The sequence below is a fragment of the Nothobranchius furzeri genome, chromosome 7 (assembly GCF_043380555.1).
Source record: "Nothobranchius furzeri strain GRZ-AD chromosome 7, NfurGRZ-RIMD1, whole genome shotgun sequence".
NCBI classification, from domain to species: domain Eukaryota; kingdom Metazoa; phylum Chordata; class Actinopteri; order Cyprinodontiformes; family Nothobranchiidae; genus Nothobranchius; species Nothobranchius furzeri.
The window spans coordinates 72,731,938-72,746,321 of record NC_091747.1 but is presented as its reverse complement, the minus strand read 5'-3'; the positions used below and the strand labels follow the sequence as shown (position 1 = coordinate 72,746,321).

General features: G+C 43.4%; 1 protein-coding gene across 12 annotated transcripts in view; it reads left to right on the top strand.

Moving 5' to 3' along the window:
• The window catches only part of tenm3 (teneurin transmembrane protein 3), a 251,798-nt gene that overhangs the window by 156,561 nt on the left and 80,853 nt on the right, over positions 1-14,384 (top strand). For 9 of the 12 annotated variants that reach the window (XM_054751727.2, XM_015954353.3, XM_015954351.3 and 6 more), the window contains 9 exons: positions 723-900; positions 1,386-1,406; positions 2,437-2,561; positions 2,636-2,743; positions 3,825-3,979; positions 12,788-12,889; positions 12,986-13,159; positions 13,836-13,895; positions 14,002-14,161. In XM_054751727.2, coding sequence (XP_054607702.2) covers positions 723-900; positions 1,386-1,406; positions 2,437-2,561; positions 2,636-2,743; positions 3,825-3,979; positions 12,788-12,889; positions 12,986-13,159; positions 13,836-13,895; positions 14,002-14,161 — 1,083 coding nt within the window. The remainder of the gene's footprint in view (positions 1-722; positions 901-1,385; positions 1,407-2,436; positions 2,562-2,635; positions 2,744-3,824; positions 3,980-12,787; positions 12,890-12,985; positions 13,160-13,835; positions 13,896-14,001; positions 14,162-14,384) is intronic. The other 3 variants (XM_015954354.3, XM_054751730.2, XM_054751728.2) reach the window with 1 other exon arrangement.

Genomic DNA, 14,384 nt, shown 5'->3' with positions numbered 1-14,384 from the left:
GGAAACGTTGGTTTAAGTACCTGATATGAAGCGGTCGCTGCATAAGTGAAATCCTTTACTCTCGGGATCCCACAGTTTCGTTTTAGCCCGGTCACTAGCGTGTTTTACTACAATGATCCAACGTTTGCGGCACTCCGGATCTTGGGGAATCCTGTAGATGGCTCATTCCTTATGTTGTCCGCGTCTGTTCTGCATCCTGGGGCACAACAGGAATCTACCATATTTCCCGTTTGATTGAGTTTTCTGACAGTAACAAATAGTCCAGCTGCGGGCTTCTGCCTGCCAATATGGCGCCGTTTCGATTTGAACTGTTGCATGTCGGGAGAAGTGACGTCAACTCCCGGAGCTCTATCAGAATGGGGTGGTTTGGCCATAGAGGAGATTTATACCAGCAGAACTGACCAAAGATAATAATGTTGGACCCCAGTTATGAATCCAGGGTCTATTGACCCTCCTTCCGTCAGCCAGAAGATTGACCAGCATCCATGCCTGGACAACAAGGCAAGGGAATAGCTTCTTCACTAAGGCTGTGAAGCTCATGACATCTGACCTTTAACCTGTCCTCCACGCTCTGTCTGCTACAGTCGGATTTCAATTTTTAGTAATGACTCTTCATTAATTTTATTAATCATTTAATGCTAGCCTGTCTGACACGTTTTTTTTTTCATTTCACGTCTTCAAATACAAATGAATCTCTTAACTGCATTTCACCACTCCTGTAGGGAATGGCCGTCGCCGGAGTATCTCATGTCCCAGCTGTAATGGACAGGCAGAAGGCAACAAGCTGCTGGCACCTTTGGCTCTTGCATGTGGAGCAGACGGTAGCCTTTATGTTGGGGACTTCAACTACATTAGGAAAATCTTTCCCTCTGGGAACGTTACCAGTGTCATGGAGCTGAGGTAAGAGGGAGAGGGGCAGGCTGACAGCTGATTTTATAAACATTTTCAAGGTCTTAACTCTCTCAGGCTCAAAATAAGCTTTGATAAAAGGAAGAACAACCAAGTCCTTCAGGGGTACTTCTGTGTTAAAAAATGCTCATGAAATACGTACAGGTAGGTAGGTTTTAGCGTTGCAAATCTGCAACGCCTGCCTCCAGAGGGTTAAACACAACGGTCTGACTTACAATGGTTGTGTAAGAAACGTCTACCAATTCTGCTTCTCCCAACTCTTATATATCTTGTTGGCAATCCAAGCTTTTCCTGTATTTTCATCTTTTCTCAAAACTCACAAGCATGACATTCACTTGAAGTCTGTTCCCTAGTCAGTTCTGTGGTGAATGGTTCCAGTTAGGAGTGATTCTTGTTTTCCTTTCATTTTTACTGTGGTATCATTCAAGCTGCCTTCTAACTCATGTCTCTCTATGCCTTTTCTTCCACTGTTAAAGAAACAAAGATTTCAGGCATAGGTAAGATGGCAGCATCCTTTCCACTTTTTACTATTCACTATTCCAGCTACGGTTCATGTTTCAGCACCTCATTTTTGTCCATGTCCATTCTGACATGTTTTTATTTTTTTTATCAAATTTCTATTATTTGATGTGATTTATAATCAATGTATTGGACTCAAGTTTGTCAGAATCTGACCCAACAGAGAGGAGGTGGTGTACCTAGAAGCATAGTGTAACAACAACCTGCTGGTCAACGCAAAGCTAACAAAGGAACTAATCATGGACTTCAAGAGAGAGACAACTTACTGATTTATCCATGTTATTGGACCAGCTTTGACTCTGGAAGATATACAGCTCAGAGAACTTCAGCTGAACAAGCAAAATGGTCCATTCCTGCACGAAGAGTCACCTGAGGGATAGTCATAGCCTGCCCAGGCCTAGTGCATACCTGTAGCAACAGACATTAATTGATTCCATCTTTTAAACAATAATGGCAAATGGCCAGTTTTTGATATAGCACCTTCTAGAGTCCTAGAACACCACCAAGGTGCTTTGCAACACAACAAGTCATCCACAAATGCGCACCCACATTCGCACCATAATCAAAAACTTCACAACAGAGATTAGCCACAAGACACACACACACACGGATCAAATTCTCTATGAGTCTGTTGGATCTTCTGAACAAAAAAGACAGAATAATTACTGACAGGTGTCAAAAATCGCCGTCTTACCTTTGCATCCTCATCTCATCATTATCATAAACTTTATAGTTTGTCCTTGAGTTTTTGACAGTAGATCACTATTGATGTTCTGAGCTCCCTGATAAAAATGTTTCTGTCTTCTTTGATTTTGTTGCTTTTTCTACTCCACATTTCTCACGTTCAGGTGTGAATCAGGATGATAAGTTGGCTGGTGAACAAATCAATCATAATTTTTTTTAAAGCACAGATCGAGAGGCGCTTGGAACATTACTAATCGATCTGTGAAATCATTTGTTTTATTTGTTGCTAACTTGTCTATTTTTTGGTCTGTTCTGGCTCTACAGTAACAACCCTGCTCACCGGTACTACCTAGCTACCAACCCAGTGACAGGGCAGCTCTACGTGTCTGACACTAACTCAAGAAGAATTTACCGACCCAAGAATCTTAACGGGGCCCATGACCTCTCCGGTAAGTCTGTTCAGGTAGCCCAGGATTACATCGTGATGCAAGCTGCTTCTAATGCAGTGTTGACATGTACTCAGCTAATGTGGAGGTAGTGGCCGGAACAGGAGAGCAGTGTCCTCCTTTTGATGAGGCCCGCTGTGGGGATGGGAGGAAAGCCACCGAGGCTCTGCTGCTGGGACCCAAAGGTTAGCAGTGCGCGCGCGCACACACTCATACACACACACAGAGACCGACATGCTTTCTCCTGCTTACTATGAGGAGTGTCCATCCAGTTCCAGTTTTCTTTCAGGTATTGTGCTTCCTCGGAGATTTGTTCGTACCCATAAATTCTGTTCTTGTTAAGAATATTTGTCCTTTGGTTATTGAAACACATTTGTGTTTTTCTTTTTCTGCTCGAGGTGACGCCATCCTGTCAATGTTTCTGTCAAGAGTATGACAGCTCTCATCTGAAGCCTGTTTATGAGAGCACTTGTTTTGCTCAGAGTTCATTCCAGAACACAACTGAGGCCCTGTCCACACGTAGCCGGGGATCTGCCAAAACGTAGAAATTCTTCTACGTTTTGGCCTGTCATCCACACGAAAACGGAGTTTTTTCACACGAAAACGGATCTTTTTAAAAACTCCGGCCAAAGTGAAGATCTGCGTTTTCTCCGTTTTGGGTGTCTGCGTGTGGACAGACAAAACCGGAGTTTTAAGGTCCACAACGTCACTTTCCGCGACAAAAAATGCTGACATCACGTGTGCGACCTGTGTTTACACTAGCCGACAGCATGGATGCCCTCAGAGCTGCGCTCGCTTTATCAGTTATCCAAGCGCTTTTTGCTTGTTTGTTGTTGCAAGCGGAATTACTGCTCCTTGCGGAAGACCACAGACGAAGGACGAGGTTAAGAACGGGGGAAGTACTGCCGCCTACAGGTCTAGCATGTCCTTAACAACGTATTTATCCGGGTACGTATGGGCAGAGTTTTTTTTTTAAATGAGGTGGTGTGGATGCAAGTTTTTGGAGGGGCGGATATTCGTTTTTAAAAAAACCCGGCCATGTGTGGACTAGGCCTGATTCATTTGGTCAGCTACCAAATTTTAATCCATTTTAGCTTCTTCCAGACCAGGGGTACTCAAATACCCAAAGCGGCTTTGGTCATAAGCACCTTTGGGTCATGTCTGGTGTTGAAAGCCCTAAACTTTTAAAACCAGCTACACACAAGTCTCTTAACTATATTCCTGCATTTAGCAGCTTTTTCAATGTCTGTCTGTTTCAACCCACAGGGATTGCCGTTGATAAGAATGGGCTGATCTACTTTGTGGATGGGACGATGATCAGGAAAGTTGATCGGAATGGAATTATCTCTACAGTTCTGGGCAGCAATGATCTAACCTCTGCACGACCTTTGACCTGTGATACCAGCATGCACATAAGACAGGTAAATATGCAAATCATTTTGAACATTCACCGTAGTGCAACAGCCTCTCACTGTTGATCAAAGTCAATGGAAAATAGTGTTGATGTTACTGGATTTGTATGGGGTCATTACAGCAAGGTGAAAAACACCAGCTGTCAAGAGACAGGCTTACGATACCCTTGGTATTAGTTGCTCTCGGCGGTCCGGAGGAGTGTGGTCCCGAGTGGTGAGGTCACCGGACGTCGAAACCACAATACTCAGAGATTAGTACCTTCCTCTGAGTCCAGCTTCACGGGCCATGAGATGCAACCCGGGGTCTGCAGGTTAGATGTCTCAGAGGTGAAGAAGCTCTGAAAAGAGCAGTTCTGTCATTAAATCACTCGCAGCCTCACAGAGAGGCTTTGGAGGTCAAAGGAGATGGTTTCAAAAAGGCTTCTTTCCCGATTTGGCCGAATCAGGAGTCAGCTAGAAACTGAGTTAATCGGGATATTATTTGTGTTTTATTGAACCACGATGTTTATAAATGTTGGCAAGTTTGGCAAATCTGAATGTGACGTGTTTTGAGGGTTTTACCAAACATTCCTCAGGAGCCACACCTTCTTCAGATACAAAGGTGTTTAACACTTTGTGAATGAGAATGTTTTAAAACACTTATGTGAAGAAAATATTAACATCAATAAGTATCTTATTGTATTGTGTATGAGTGTAGATATTAACTTGTTAAATCATACACACACTGATCTGGTGTAGATAAGATCTGAACTGGATCATTGTAGGAACAATATTCATTTTATCCAATCCAATCCAATCCAGTTTATTTATAAAGCACTTTACAAGACCCAGCACAGGAACAAAGTGCTGTACAGAAAGTACATTAAAACAATTGACTAGAAAGAAAACAGCAAAGATAAATAAAACACATGATACATAAAATTAAACTAGCCCTATATTAAAAATAAAAACTTGATAAAACTTGATAAAACCGCATTTGAATCACCTAAAACAGCTAAAATAAAATAAAAAATAGAAACCAACATCTCACAAGGTATTAAAAGCCAGGGTAAAGAGGTGTGTTTTCAGGAGTGCCTTAAAAGCAGATAAGGAACTGGCCTGTCTTATCTCTAAAGGAAGTTCGTTCCACAGTTTTGGGGCTGCAACAGCAAAAGCACGATCTCCTCTAAATTTACGCTCATTGATTAAAGCACAAATTATTCAAACATTTGATTTAAACCTCTTGTTCATTCAACACATGTGATTATTTAACTTTTAAGCGGTAAAGTTATTTATGAATCCAGATAACTTGTCCTCAGGGTGAAAATGCAGGCAGCCTGCATGAGACCGTGATAAAGTTTAGACTTCCTGCAGCAGCAATAACTGGGGCAGAGGCGTGTTTGGATTTGGGTGTCCAAACAGATGGTGTTTTCCTGTCTGCAAATGAAAGGTTATTAAGTGGTCAATATGTAGGTGAAAACTGACCACTTGGTACATTGCAGATTGCGTCTGAGACTTTACAGCAGGGCAATTCCATTTCTGGCCTGGAAGACCGGTATCCAGCACGTTTTAGTGGTTTCTCTTCTCCAACACACTTGATTGAGTGATTGAATCTCCTGTGCTGCAGCTCATCAGGCTCTGCACAAGCCTGTTAATCACCTGCTGACTGAAATCAGGTGTGTTGAAACAGAGTTACAGCTAAAATGTGTTGGATACCGGCCCTCCAAGCCCGAAATTGAATACCACTGCTTTAGAGCAATCATCATACTAACCAAGCATGTTGCGACAGTGGAGAGGAAAACTCCCCTTTCACAGGAACTAACCTTCAACAGAACCTGTCTTGCCTGGTTTTAAGAGCAGAAATTTTAGAGTTTTCAAGAAAAGCCTGTAATCTACCTAACTGAAAACTATCGTCAGCATAACAATGGAAGTTTATCCCATGCAATCTGATGATTTTACTAATTGGATAGATAAAAAGAATTCCCATATCACCCTCCGTGAGTGATCTAATCCTTCCAAGATTGGGTCATCTACCAGAGGCCTGGGAGCTTGAGGGTTCTGCGCAGTATCTTAGCTGTTCCTAGAACTGCACTTTTCTGGACTGAGACGTCTGATTTTCTTTTTTCCTTTTTTTAATTTTACAAAGCAAAAAAAAGACAACAACCAAGAATTTATAATATGATAGAGATCAATGCAGTAATAATAATAATAATAATAATAATAATAATATCATCATCATCAAAAGCCAGTATTTGAAGAAAAAAATCCATCCATTTTTGGCTGCTTATCTGGGGTTGGGCCGCGGGGGCAGCAGCCTAAGCAGGGAGGCTTAGACTCCGTTCTTCTCGTCCTCTTGGGCCAGCTTCCACAGGACTTAATGTCCATTATGAGAGGACTAAACAACCTCAAATAAAATATGGTTTAACTGAGTGAGATTACATCCTTTTACATAACTTTCAAAAATGATAAATAAACTTGCTGGAAAAGAGGGAACAAGAATGTTTTTACAGGACTTTTTTTTCTGTAATGTACTCACCCATTTACATTCAGTGGTGACCCCGGAAATAGACCCACTGCAATTCGCATATAAACCAAACATTGGGTGGAGGATGCACTCATCAACCTGCAGCACCGGGTGCTCACTCACCTCGAGATGCAAAAGAGCACTGTGAGAATCATGTTCCTTGACTTCTCAAGTGCCTTCAAGACCATCCAGCCACGTCTACTGCAGCAGAAGAGGAGGGGTGCAGGAGTGGACGAACATCTGACAGCATTAATGATCAACTACCTCACCAGCAGGCCACCATACGTGAAGCTGCAAAACTGTACATCTGAGGTGGTTGTGTGCAGTACCGGAGCTCCACAGGGTACGGTGCTCTCACCCTTTCTCTTCACCTTCTACACCTCGGACTTCACCTACAGCAACAGCAGCTGTCACCTCCAGAAGTTCTCTGATGACTCGGCTATTGTCGACTGTGTGTCTGTGGGGAACGACCAGGAGCTCACAAAGGCTTGTCGGCTTGATGATGAGTACAAAAGTCCAATAAATAAACACTGCTTGAATTCAGATCAGGGAGGCCGTTCCTCCCAACCACCCCTCTCAAGGTCTCACTGTCACTGTCCATGTGAGCAATAAAGTTCCCCAGCAGAACGAGGGAGTCACCAGAAGTAGTTCTCTCCAGCACTCCCTCCAAGGACTCCTAAAATAGTGGGTAGTCTGAACTGCAGTTTGGTGCATAAGCAACCACCAAAGTCAGGACCTGTCCCGCCACACATAGGCCGAAGGATGCTACCCTTTTATTTACTGGGGTAAACCCTAACGTACAGGCACCAAGAAAGTGGGAGCAACTCCAGAGTGTCCAACTCCTCTCAAGGAAACTAGAGCCATGCATCGAGGTGAGTTTGACTATATCTAATCAGAACTTTAAAACCTCACACAGCAACTCAGGCTCCTTCTCCACCAGAGGGGCGACATTCCATGTGCCAAGAGCCAGCTTCTTTTGCCGAGGATCAGACCGCCAAGGTAGTCGAAGGTGAGGACCTCTGATCACGGCCAGATACTCCAGTACAACCAACTACTGCAGAACCCTAAAGGAGCTGGAGTGCATGTAGATTTGATGCGTTACCTTGTACCTTCCAACTGATCACAAAACACCTTTCATAATAAATCACATTTAGTTTGAGAGAGAACATACGTGTTGGCATGAATTCACAAAATGTTCTTTTGGAAGTTGTCACACTGTCCAAAGAGATGTGTATATGCAAAATAAATATCCCATTACCTGACTCTAAGCTTTGTGTGAATATTGAATTCACTAGGAAATCTGCAGCATGTTTTTTTACTTTTACACTTTTAAGTGTCCTTAAGGTTAGGACAAGAGGCCAGGGGTGTGTGTCTGCTTAGGAATGCATTACGAGACACAGTTATTAAACTTTATTTAATAATGTATTTATGTTTAATAATGCACTAAGTCACATCAATAAATGGACTCCTATTGTAAAGTGTCACAAACTATTTTTGCCTCTGTGTCAAATTATTACAAAAAAAAAAAAAGAATGGCAATATCATTACAGATGTGTAATAAGCTAACCTTGATTACATTTTTACACTTTTGTTATGAATTTTCCATTTGGGTCTTAATTTTTTTAATAATTTATTTAATTTACTAATATTTAAATAGAAAATGTTGTAATGTAATGGATATGAAGTGATTAAATTCGATGGATGAAATTATGTAATGGAAGCTAGATGTTTTAGCGAAACCCTTCTTAAGTATCTGAGAGAGTTTGTGGAGTCTGTGTTGTAAAATCAATATAGCTGTATGATTGGTAAACTAGAGATTTGTTTGTAAAACATAATCTGTTGAGTCTACACACCCTTGTATGAAGATCTCTGTTCAGATCCAGGGGGTCACAAGGTCGGGATGGACACTGCCGATGGCATGGACCTCTAGGTACCAGGACCTCGTAGATTAGCTCCGATACGACCCATTTAGCCTTGCGATATCTCCAGGTCACGACAGGAAGCTGGAATGCATGTTTGCGTCTAAGGCTGTTTGTTGGCTCTTAGAAGAGTCATTGCATCTGTAATCCCTTGCAACGTTGCAGAGAGGCTTTGACTTGATGTCAAAAGATAGGATGGTTTCAAAATGCCTTTTCCACCGATTTGGCGGAATTGGAAGTCAGCTGGAAACTGAATTAATCAGGAAGTAATTCCTGTTTTATTGAATCACAGTGTGTCACGGTGCAGTTGAGGCAAGCGGTCAAGGTGAGAATTCAATTGCAGGGGAAAGAAAGGCAGGCTGGTGTGAACAATCAAAAGGTCTTTTAATAAAAAGCACACAGACACTGAAACAATGAACAGATGAGGAACGCAGAACTGGGAGGGTTTAAATACAGGAGGAACTGGGACCTGGAGTGATTGGGCGATGAGAGGCAGGTGGGAGCAGTTAGTAAAGACACAGAACTGAACAGAGACTGGGGAGACAGGACAGATTGTGACAGTACCCCCATTTCAAAGGGTGGCACCGGATGTCCAACGCAGGCCAAGACAGAGTCTGGAGGGCCTGCGCCTGGGCCACAGGAGGAGATGATGGTGTCTGGGAGGCCCTGGAGAGAGGGCCCTGAAGTGCCGGATGGCTAGGTAGACTGGAACCCCGAGGGCTGGGTGACAGGGGTATTGGTGGTGGAGCTGGAGCTGGAGGGCCTTTAGAGGTTGGGGAGAGGAGGTGCTGGTAAACATTCAACCCATTTGGCGAATACACAGGTCACATTCAAGAAGTGTTTGTTACCCCTGCTGGACTTGGTCAGGGGCCCCACTCAATCAAATTGCAGGCCAGACCACAGTGTGGACGTCCCCCTGCTTTGTAAAGGAGCTCTGTGGATGGGGTTTGATGACTAAAATTGACAGCAAACCAAACAGCTCTGGATGTAGTCTGAGATGTCTTGACACATCCTGGCCAGTAAGCATCCTGGCTCAGGGCACCGAACGTGGCCTTGACACCGTTCTGTCCAGCCAAAGGAGAGTCATGAGCTTGCGCGATTATACCCCCCCCCCCCCCCCCCCTTAGGGATGGTGGCGCCACAAGAACAGCTGACAACAAAGGCTTGCAGACGTGAATTAGCAACCCTTTAACCATTCTCAGCGTGACACGAATGCGAAAGAGAGCACACGGAGCTCAGGAGCAGAGTCGAGCTTGACAGAAGAAGGTAGATGAGCTGTCGAATCAGAAAGGTACAGGATCATCCTGCTGATAGCAGGGTCCTTAGACTAGAGACTGACAAGGTCGTTCTCAGAAAAGACCTGTTGAACAGACACAAAACAATCAGATGTTTGAGGGGTGGATGCGTTAGCAACCACACTCCTGCCTATATTTCCCTACTCATTCAAATTCCCATACCCACACGAGTGCTACACTCTTCTGCTATGGTCAAGCTGCATATTCGTCTTACTACAATGGGGGAATGAGCTTTTAGCAGATTTGCATCCCAAAATGGAAATTTTCCTTTTTGCAAACTTTTGTTATATCAAGAGAAGAGATTAAACATTCATAAATACATTGAGACTGTTGTCTGGCCCTGGCTTGGGGGCCTCGGACGGACGCTGGTTTCTCCTGAACTAGCAGGAACACTTCAATTCCATCACGAGGGAGGGGAGGACGGAACTTTACCTCTGTGTTTTATGTATTATGTAGTCTGGAAGTTTCCCATGATATTCTGCTGGGGTGGGGCTGAGTTGGTGGCCCCTCGTCCATAAGGTTCTGTGTTGCTGCTGCTTTGGGCCCTGGCTTGATTGGCTGGGGTCTCCATGCCCCAGGTAGATTTTTGGAACGGGAGTGCCTATTGGGGCCAGAGGGGGAACTGGCTCCCTGGAGGGCTCGGGTCCCCCAGCCATTCCTCCCCATCCCCAGACATTTTCCTCCTGCTGCTCCTTCACATCACCACACAAACATGCACATAGGATCTTGCGGTGTGAATTAGTGAAGGGGTGAAGGTATGGTTCCCATTTCCACAGGCCTGTGGCAGCCTGCACTCCAATTTTAGTCACACATTAAACACCTCCACTCAAATGCACATTTCGGACCATGGGGGTGAGCACACTCAACGGCACCTGGCAGGGGGATTTTTCTGCCTCACCTCGAGTGCCAGTGCCCACTTTCAATTTTAATCTGCACCTAGACACTGAAGGTTCTGGAGGGGAACTGGGGTTGTGTGCTGGCACCAGCTGGTGTATGCTTGTTGATGCCTGCACTGCCACTCCTCCCAACCATAGAATGCACTTTAACAACATGCATCAACACCACATTGGAGCAGGTGATCATGGTTCTTATCACACCTCTGTTCTCGTTTAGCTGCCCGGGGCTGGAGGCTAGGAGTGGAAGCTGGCCGTCTGGTTGAGATCTGGGGTGGTAGATCACTTTGCTCTACGTAGGGTGGGGATGCCTGCTCATCATTACCCCAGTAGAACAGGGTTAGCTCTGGGGTCCGGGAACAGTTGTGCCCTCTTTGCAGCAGCACTGGGACCAAAGTCAGTAGGGTGTTTGTAGGGAGTGTGAGTGGGTGTATTACGGAAACTTTTTTGTGTCTTAAGGTTGTATGTGTTTATGTGAAAGCATGAGGGAAGGAGTGTATGACTAGTATATGACTGTATTTGTGTGTGACTGTATCTGTCAGGTGGGGTCTTTTACTGCATGCTTTTCAGTAAAAATTGTTACTGTTATATATCCTCATGTTGTGCAGTGATATTTTGGTTTTGTTGTATTATTGTGTATCCCCTTTTCTCTCTTTCTTTCTGCAGGTCTAACAGATTCTTGTTCATCGTTTATTGTTTTTTTTTTTTGTGAACTCCCCTCCCGTCTCCTCTTTTTCTCTCCCCCATTCTCTTTCACTTCTGTTTCCATGTCGGTTGACATTTAAAACAACCGAAAATGTTTCTAAAAAAGTTTTGGTATCAGACGTGTCATTATAGCAGAAGCTATAACACTCCACCTGTGAGAGAAAAACTGTAAGGCTTGTTTTTGGCATTCAGACATCAATTCTGACAGCCACAGCCAGACAAGTTTAATTTTAGTGAGGTGTTCAGGCGGCGGCAGGAGTATCCAGGGTTCAGTCCAGTCTGTCTCTAAATAAACAAACATGAATCAGCTCAGAAAAGATGGAGAAATCTAGAAAGAGGTGTAGCTTATGAGTTTAACAAACACCAATTATCATGTTAGTGCCACAGGAACCATGACAAACCCTGCATCAGAGTAGGAGCTAAAATGGTTCTAGGAACTGATGGAAAAGGTCCCTAGTTCCTATCTGTTCGAACACGCACAAAAACGTGCTGGTTCCTGAAAAGGTTATAGAAACTTTAAAAGGTTCCTACAGTCCAAAAGAGCCTATATGGTTGCTGAACCTAGACCTGACCAACTGCAGCAACCCCAGATCATAGTACTGCCCCCACAGGCTTGTACAATAGCCACTAGGCACGATCAGAATCAGAATCAGAATAGGTTTATTGCCATTGTCAGTGAACAACAATTCACAAACTAGGAACTTGCTTCGGTACTAATGTGCTACATATAACATGAATAATAAGATTAAAAATAGAATAAAATAGAATAAAATGTAATAAAAAAAACTAGAATAAAACTTTCAGCTATAAAAAAACCGTGATGGGTGCATCACTTCACCTGCCTCTCTTCTTATCCTGATGCACAATCACTCTGGAGCAGGGTCCATCTGGACTCGGACCAGTTTTTAATAATGCGTTGGACAGTTCTTAACCCAATTTTAGTCGTTTCTGCAATCTTCTTAAATGTTTTCTCTGCTTGATTCATGCCAATGATCTGACCCTTCTCAAACAGACTAACATCTTTTCCACGACCACCACAAATGCCTTTCCACTTGGTTGTTTAAGAAACTAAAAGCAACTTATTGCACTAGTTGGGGTTAAATAACTTAAATAGCTGAAAGAATCTCTCCTACCTATTTGCTTAGTTACATCTAGGGCGAGACCTTTTTTTGCAAGGTGCTGTATTTCTGTGTATGGGAGCCCTTGTTTTTGTTTTAAGGTCAGAACTTGCATGTGAGGGTGAAGAGAAAAAACTTCACATGGATGCAATAACATGTCAGAGCTAAGACACAAAGTTGTATACGCTTATATGTAATCTTCTATTGCTACATGGTGGGTTTACACTGCTCCACATCAACACTAGGTTTTATACAGTCGTAGCTACAGTGAGTGTAGCAACAGGGTTGACAAAAACAGATCGTTGTTTATTAGACAGTTATTGCCGAATGTACTCAGATGGAGCTTTAAAGTTGAAAAAATAAACCACTAATGTCTTTATACAGGTTCGATTAGAATGGCCCACAGACCTAGCCATCAGTCCCATGGATAACTCCATTTATGTTTTGGACAACAATGTTGTGTTGCAGATCACTGAAAATGGACAGGTACCTCATACAATATTTCAAACAAACATTACTTGTTTTCAAAACATCAAACACCACATGTTTCTATTCTCTTTCAAATTTTTGCACTATGTTCAGGTTCGTATTGTGGCCGGTCGGCCCATGCACTGCCAGGTGCCTGGTATAGAGTACACACTGGGTAAGAGGGCAGTGCAAACCATGCTAGAGGGAGCCACAGCTATCGCCTTATCGTACAGAGGTGTTCTCTACATCGCAGAAACAGATGAGAAGAAAATCCATCGCATCAGACAGGTGATCTGCTACTTATTAGTGTGCACTTGTTTTTAGACACTAATATTTACAGGAAGATTTTCCAACATTTCTAAATTTATAAATGAACTTTGACTTTTGTCATTAACTCATTCAATGCCAGCCGTTTCCTGATCACTAACGGCCTTCGCTGCCAGCGTTTCTCACCGTTTTTACTGTTTTTTTAAGAGTCACAGAACGTTGCGCGCTAGCATGATGTCGATGCCAAAACAACCAAAACAAAGAGGAGACTCACCTCTTACATCAGGAAGAAGCCGCGTGTTTCGAGCGTTATCCGTTCTTTCATAATCCGTTGTCGAATTGTGATCGGCAGACGCTTTTCCGGTTCGCGCCTCACTTTTTTTACAGGAACGGCCCAAAACGATCGCCAAACACGTGGATGTGTTTCTTCCTGATCATGTGATCTGTGACGTATGCGGATGAAGATCGGCTTCAGGGTTGAGATGTTTGTTCTCTCAGCGCGGGGGCTCGTTCCGATGCTCAAACAGTAAAAAAATGCCTTTAAATGACTTTAGTCGTCATTGGCAGTGAATGAGTTAATGTTATTTAATTGTATTTAGTTCTGACTTTTAGTTCTTTGAGTGTTTTCTCTTCTGTGTAATCTGAAGCTCATGGTTTGTTTTGAACTGTTTTCACATTTTCTCAATAACTATACAAGGTGTCAACTGATGGAGAAATTACCCACCTAGCTGGTGCAGCGTCTGATTGTGACTGCAAGGTACCCTCCCTCCACTTGACCAGCATTTTTTCCTACATGAATGTTTCTTCTCTCATTCTCTGCCTCTCACGTTTTTGTGTGCTACTTTTCTTCTGTCCTCCATAAGGATACCAGCTGTGACTGTTATCAAACAGGAGATGGCTATGCTAAGGACGCCAGACTTAACTGTCCTTCATCTTTAGTGGTGTCTCCAGATGGGACACTGTATGTGGCTGATTTGGGAAATATCCGGATTCGATCCATACGATGCAACCAACCACGCACCGGTTTGTGTAATGAGTTTCTGATTTTTAGAGAGGCTGCTTTTATGTAAAAGGAAAGTAGAATTAAATCTGATTTTCGACTGCAACTGCAGCAGGGATTTGACACAAGGTTGATAGATCTGTCCAAGAAGAGAAACGGTGAAAACCAGCAGCCACCCGGCGAGACTTTGTGAGCCTAGACAGTTCTGCTGCTGGCTTCGGGACATTTTTTAATTTTTACAGTTAG